The 7,500-nt window shown below is 36.9% G+C and overlaps 1 protein-coding gene across 3 annotated transcripts in view; it reads left to right on the forward strand.

Annotated features, from left to right (window-relative positions):
- LOC125027959 (lysophosphatidylserine lipase ABHD12-like) overlaps positions 1 to 7,500 on the forward strand; it is a 27,185-nt gene that overhangs the window by 7,183 nt on the left and 12,502 nt on the right. For all 3 annotated transcript variants that reach the window (XM_047617159.1, XM_047617158.1, XM_047617161.1), the window contains exons 5-7: positions 1,950 to 2,158; positions 2,816 to 2,948; positions 7,294 to 7,411. In XM_047617159.1, the coding sequence (XP_047473115.1) occupies positions 1,950 to 2,158; positions 2,816 to 2,948; positions 7,294 to 7,411 (460 nt within the window). The remainder of the gene's footprint in view (positions 1 to 1,949; positions 2,159 to 2,815; positions 2,949 to 7,293; positions 7,412 to 7,500) is intronic.

A 7,500-nucleotide genomic window follows, 5' to 3' on the forward strand; every position in this document is an offset into this window, starting at 1 on the left:
ACTCCGACCTTCAGCCAAAATGCTAATTATGGCAAGTTTTTGTCACCTCAGCCAGATTTTCCCATGATGGCATATTCATATCATCTGCCCCTTAAGCCAATTTTTTTCATGACGTGATGATCCATCATCCAGATCAGGGGGGTTATGGAAAATTTATTACATTCATTTGTGCAAAGGTTCCATGTGTATCAATTTGGTTGTGTTCAGTTATGAAGACCTAGCCCAGCCTATCTTCAGTGGGTCAAGCACTGACACAAGAGGCTGCATGAAATGTGTACTGTTTGGAGGGAGCCCATACAAAATCATGTTCAGTTCATTTATTCTTTGCAAGGAAGTATTTCTACTTGTTATAGTGCCAGACAGTCCATACAATGACTGGTCCTTGGATTTTGTGTTCTGTGAACCAATCATTGAAATCAATGCCAAGATATTTGTTAAGAGTTTCATGTATAATGGATCTTTTCACACTTTCCTACAGTAGAGCTGTAGCCAAAGGGAAATTTCTTGGCTATCATTGGATTTATCCTCTTGTGTGGATAGATGAGCATGGAACCATCTGCATAAATGCAACCCAATTCTGTTATGTTGGTCTTGTACTGAAGGGAGCATTCCATAAATGCATTTTTTTTTCTTTTAGTTCTCATACTTTTCCTATTGATGGGGATAGGCAAAATCCAGTTGTAACAATTTGAAATTTGAATAGGGTTCTCCAGAGCATTGTTGGCAATTTCCTTTGAATAGGCAATAGTAGAAACAATTGTTTGATCACTGCAACACTGATGTTCTTTCTAGCTTGATGTTAATGATTCTGATGTGTGGAATGTCAGCTCAAGTTTTTTTTGGGGGGGTAAAGAGACCACCATTATTATTTGGTTCAGTTTCTATGAATGAAGAGGGGGAAATTTTCTTGAACTTCCTTGCCTTTCTTCATCCTGCAGGATGGCTTTTACAACATTATGTACTTTTGCATTTGTAATCTGATGAGCCCACTTAATTAACCACATTGCAACGGGTCACGTGTACACACATCATAACAAACTACTTGGTAGTGGGGTACAGCTGTGCGCTCAGTTAACCCAATGGGTTAACTGAGCTGGTAACATAATTCATAGAAACATTTTATATGAATGTCCAGGTTTAGCATTCATATAATGATAGCTTGATAGATTGTGTCAGAGGGTTGATTCAAGGATGCGTTACTTCTTTGCAGCCCCTCTAATTGACTTCTTGCAAGACATTTTCTGAATAGGGACATCTCTTCCATGTACCCTTCACTGACTTCTTAATTTTTTTCCTTGATTTTGTACCTTGTAGTTATGAATTTAATGTTACTTGAAGAAATGCTGTTTATTTGATATAATCTTAGTTTTATATTGCACAAAAGGTTGTCCAATATTTATGCAGTGCATGAAACCAATATGGATGTGTCTGGTACATCATCTGTATGTGTGTCATATCCTATTTAGATGTGCATCCAGATTGGTTTTGAGCACTGAGTCCTAAATAGGTATGTTGTGGCTCGAATTCAAAAGGATGTCACATTACTAGTTCTCAAGGTATTTTGACCCCATTGATATATATTGATAGAGTGAGGGCCAGATATCTGTTACATGATGCTTACTCCCCTCTAAGAACACTGAAAAAAGTGCTTAATTGGTCAGAGATGACATTTTGAAATCAATTAGTACACACCGGCACCTCCTCTCCCCCCTTTGATGCAGAGTCATAATTTAGAGCTTGGCTTTATCTAGGCCTTGGCTGTCCATTTGAAAGAAAGTGAGAATTAAATGTGCAGAGTAACTGGTTTTATTTTATTTTGAGCATAAATTTTTTTTCTCAAGTGCATCCTAATTGGGGGTTCCTAAGTGGCGAATTTACCCTAGATGGTCTTCTAAAAGAGAAGTAGTGAAAAAGAGAGAAAGGATCTGACTGGTAATATTTCTTTTCAGGCACATTCTTCCAGAGTCACTAATAGCATCAGTTCCTAAAGAAAATTTGGATGATCGAGAAAGTTGGTTTATTAAGACCTTAAGTGACCACAGGCCAGTCATACTCTACCTTCATGGCAACACTGCTTCTCGAGCAGTTGCACACAGAGTAGAACTCTACAATGTGCTCAGAAAAATGGATTACCATGTAGTGGCCTTTGATTACAGAGGTAAAAGATGTAAATTATATGTTGTACCAATAGTGATTATAAAAGAGACTTGTTAATGTGATCTGTCATCTTATTTATAACTTCAGTTAGATAGTATCGTGCCTCCTCTCGTCTGGAATTGCAGTAAAATACGTGTCTAAGATTTCCAGTAAATGCTGATTTTGGGCAAGTTACATTAGACAGGCTGTATACTTGTAATATGGTAACCGTATTAACATTATATATATTGATCAATTTTATATAGAGATTTGATTACTGTTATCGTAGCATATTCTGCCTATGAATATGATCAGAGATATAAGAACCAAATAACTATTCTTTAGGGCTTTTGCATTATCCTGACATGCATCCATGGAGGAAAGTGCATGGGCTTCTTCACATTTTACAGATTTTTTTGTCTTTATCACTTGTCTTGGTGACTTTTCTATTTCTTTCAAAAGTTTCAATTTACTTACAATGTACCATGCTTATCTCATGTATTTGTTGAATGGATCTGATGATTTGATATTGTCTTTACTAGCATATTTAATTCTGACAATGGTGTATATTTTTCAGATATATATTCATGAGGTTTTATATTTTCAGATGATATTGCTGTAATGTAGTTTATATTTGCCTTCAAGGATAATGCTATGTATATTTTCTTTTAACCTACAGGATATGCAGATTCCACATATGTTCAACCAAATGAAACAAGGGTTGTACACGATGCCAAAGTAGTCTATAGATATGTTCGAGAGAGAGTTGGCTCATCACCATTTTTTGTCTGGGGTCATTCGCTTGGAACAGGGTAAGTAGGATTATAAAACTTTAAAAAAAAATTAAACCTCTTGAGCCAGAATACAGAAAGGGAAAAATATAAATATTAATATAAACATAGCTGTATAGTAAAAAGGTTTATTCGTAAAAAGCTCATTTAGAAAATCCATAGGGCAAGCTTTAGATTGTTATAAATGGGTCTAGTGTAAGAGGAGTATTTAGAAAATGTTGATAGGAGTTTGGGATACAAATTCTGAAACTGGTTTTAAGGGATGTAAAGTTTGATAAATATTTTTTTGAATGTATTAAAATGTTTTAGTTTTCAGATAAAATATTTATCAATATTTTTTAAAGTAAGGATAGTAATGGGCTAGTTTCACACACACACACACACACACACACACACACACACACACACACACACACACACACACACACACACACACACACACACACACACACACACGTATCAGTCTGATTCCGAAATTAATCCGTTCATGCATTCCTAGGTCAATGTGTGTCGCTCGGAGGACCGAACACTGGACACACTCAAACTCACACACACTCACACTCACTCACACTCACACTCACACTCACACTCACACTCACACTCACACTCACACTCACACTCACACTCACACTCACACTCACACTCACACTCACACTCACACTCCCACACGTCACGCTCACGCTCACGCACATGCTCACGCACATGCTCACGCACACGCTCACGCACACGCTCATGCACACGCACACGCACACGAAGATCAGGCAATGATTGGTCTAAGGCCGGCCTCACACGTGCAGTTTTAACTGACAGTTTTAACTGTTCATTTATAACTGTCAGTTAAAACTGAACATGTGTGGGTATCTCAGTTGCTCATTTTGTCAGTTCAACAAAACTGTACAGTTAAACTGAGACAAATACAATGTTCCATATTTTTAACTGAAAGGAGTAACTGAACTGAGCGTGTGTGAGGATTCATAACTGTACAGTTCTCAACTTCTCATTTCTACAGGTGGTAGCAGTGAGTGCACTGTTTCAGTCATGAGCAAATAATTGAAAAAATCAGTTGGTTCTTCACTTAATTCCTTTAATAATTTAATATCAGAACATTGATTTCACTTTTGTAACCAGTTTTTGGACCACTGTTTACGCTTTATAGTTTTCTTTTTTCTATTTGTTTGTAGCATTACAAAGAATACGCTGAGAGCGGCAAGATCGTACTCCTCGGAATCCATGGTAAAAACTGAGGGATTGAACTGTGTGTGTGTGTGCATTTCATTTTTAACTCACATCAGTTTAAACTGTGTCAGTTAAAACTGAACAGTTGAAACTGCGGGTGTGGCCGGCATAAGTCTGCAAGCCATGGTTTCTGTAAATATGTATGGTACATGTTGAAAGAATAATTGGGGCTATAAAGTGAACGAATAAGTGAAAAATTTAAAAAGATAGTAAGGCTCTGTGAGCCGGTAAGTGAGATCAAAGGAGAGGGAGGTGAGAAGTAACTGAGAATACTGCATGGTAAGTGTTTTTGCGCACTTACCATGCAGTGAGTACAGCTCTATTTTTGTGTTTGTTTTATGGGTAACTATTCAAAGCAGGAAAATGAAGCTAATGGAAGCAGAAGATAGAATTGAGGCACTTGAAGCCAAGGTAGACAACCTAGTAAGAGAATGTTTGAAAATGGGGGATATTTTGTGCAGGAACACAACCATTCAGAGGGAGAATACTGAAAAGTCTGACATGAAAATCAAAGAACTCAAGGAAAAGATTGAAAAAGTAGAAACCAAGATTGGCAAGTAGTCAAATTGAGGCAAAGAATCTGCAAGAAAAACTTGATGAAGTAATCAAAGTACAGGAAACTGTTAAGCATATTGAAAGCAATTTGTCAAGCAGCCAGTCTCAAATAATGGAGGAGGCAAAAGAGATGATGGCTACATATGTGGCTGTATCTAAAGTAAAGGAAACTGAAAATGAAATGGAAAAAAAGTTAGAAAAAGACATCAAAATCACAAAGGAAGAAATAAAAACACAGCTTGCAGAGACGATAGAGAAAAATGAATTGAAGTCACACCTTTGGGCAACACAAGAATTATTGCAAATTTGGCTGATGTAAACAAGGACATAGTCATGTTGGGACATGAAGAAAAATTTGTAGAAGATGGAATCAAGTTATACAATGAAGACAAGAAATTGATTATCAATATTCTCAAGGTCATAAATCCTGAATTCTCAGAGCAGAATATCATAACCCACGATAGGTTGGGAATGCCCTTTAAAGGTGACATTCATGGATAAGCAAATGATAACTACTGTAATAAAGAAAGCTAAAGTCCTAGCCACACACAAGGGATATAAGAAAATCTGGATGAGAGAAAATATGACCATAGATGACAGAGAAATACTGCAGAAAAAATTGGCAAGTTTCCAGTCTTTTAGTAGTTTTCCTTGTCTCACTGAATTTGGAATATTATCAATAATGGAGTACATATTTCTTTGGCACATTCCCTCAGAACCCAGTTAGATATCTCATCTGGTCCTTCTGCTTAAGTCTTGTCTAACCATTTCAGTAGGTCTTTTATTTCATTCTTTTTGAGTGTGATATTTTCAGTATTCTAATTTACATTTGCACAGTTACTTGCCATTTCAAAGTATGGGTCCTGAACAGACACTGACTGAAATTTCTCATTACGGATTTTACACATTTCCTCTTCCTTACAATAAACGATGCTATTGTCTTTGATGGCACTAATTTGATCTCTGCTTTTGGTCTTACTATTTATGTAGTTAAAGAAGAGCTTTGGTTAATTTGATTATATCCTTTTCAGAGTCTAATTTCGCCTCCCTCATGATTTGGGTATACTCCTTTCTTCCTACTTTATACCTTCCATATGCTGCCTGAGATCTATGACTTCTGAACCTTCTCCAAAGGAGCTGTTTGTTTTCTCTGATTTTCTTTACACAAAAATGGCAACAAACAAAACCCTCTAAATTATAGACCAGTTTTGTTAACTAGTGTTGTTAGAAAGGATAATAAGGAAATAGTGGGTTGAAGTACTTGAAAAACACAATATGATATCAAATAAACAATTTGGTTTTAGGGAAGGAAGGTCATGCATAGCAAATCTCCTCTGTTTCTATGATAGAGTTTCTGAAATATTACAAGAAAGAGATGGCTGTGTGGATTGTGTCTACTTAGACTTTAAGAAGGCATTGATTTGGTGTCTCATAAACGAATATTATTTAAATTAGAACACCTAGGTGGAGTGGAAGGCAGTTTCCTCAAATGGATAGAAGATTTCTTCTTAAAAGACAAATGAGAACCCTAATTAGAGGGAAGCACTCTACTTGGGGATGAGTAACAAGTGGAATACCTCAGGATCTGTCATGGCGCTGAGTATTGTTACTCTTTTCATAAGTGATTTAGGGTCAAACATAAGCCCAGGTAGTTATCTGAATATATTTGCAGACAATGCAAAATTGCAAAAAAGGATAATAGATGATCTCTCATGCCATTTCCTCCAAAGTGATATTGAGAACTCATTCATTCGGAGTTGTACATGGAAAATAGAATTTAACACCAATAAATGCCATGTAGTCAGGTTCAGAGAAAGTAAAAATTGTTCACTATACCAATACAAGTTAGGAAATGTAATATTAAACCAAGCAGATAAAGAAAAAGGCTTTGAAATAATCATTAACAGGAACCTAAGCCCAAATGATCATATAAATGACCAGGTTGATTGCCAACATGAAGAGGGCATTCCTGTATATGGATGAAGACATGGTAAAGAAGGTCATTACATCCATCAGAAGACCTAGTCTTCAGTATGGTGCAGTGGTATGGAGTCCACACTTAAAAAAGGTTATAGATAAACTAGAAAGAGTTAAAAAAGCAGCCACAAGATGGGCACCTACTCTAGGAGATATGAGCTATGAGGAAAGACTACAGAAAATAGGTCTTACTCTTTGGAAGAAAGAAGAAAGAGAGGTGACATGATAATGATGTTAAACTATATTACAGGAATGGTGGTTAAACAAGAAGGACGAGAGGACACAGCAAAAGTTGACAGGAAAAAGAGGCGAGAAAATTGTCAGGAAGTTCAATTTCCTAAACAGAACTACGAAAGCATGGAATAATCTGCCAAATAACATTTGTGCCAAAGTTATATGATAATTTAAATACAGCAAACAGGATCAACTGAGCTTAGCTCTTCTGTATTGAAACAACTAGGTAAGAACACACACACACACACACACACACACACACACACACACACACACACACACACACACACACACACACACACACACACACACACACACACACACACACACACAAATTGCTATACACATATTTTTGTACTTGCAGGGTATCAACACATGCCGTAGGGGATCTGTGCCTTGAAGGAGATAACCCAACAGCCGTAGTACTCGAGTCGCCCTTCAACAACATCAGGGATGAGATCAAGTTCCACCCTCTGTCTTCGGTTAGTCAGAAGCCAAGCTGTGCTTGGTTTAAGTCTGTCTCTACCTGTCTTGTCTTGTCTCATTCTACATTTCTGTCTGTGTCTCTGTT

This window comes from Penaeus chinensis, chromosome 8 (assembly GCF_019202785.1).
Source record: "Penaeus chinensis breed Huanghai No. 1 chromosome 8, ASM1920278v2, whole genome shotgun sequence".
Classification (NCBI taxonomy): Eukaryota; Metazoa; Arthropoda; class Malacostraca; order Decapoda; family Penaeidae; genus Penaeus; species Penaeus chinensis.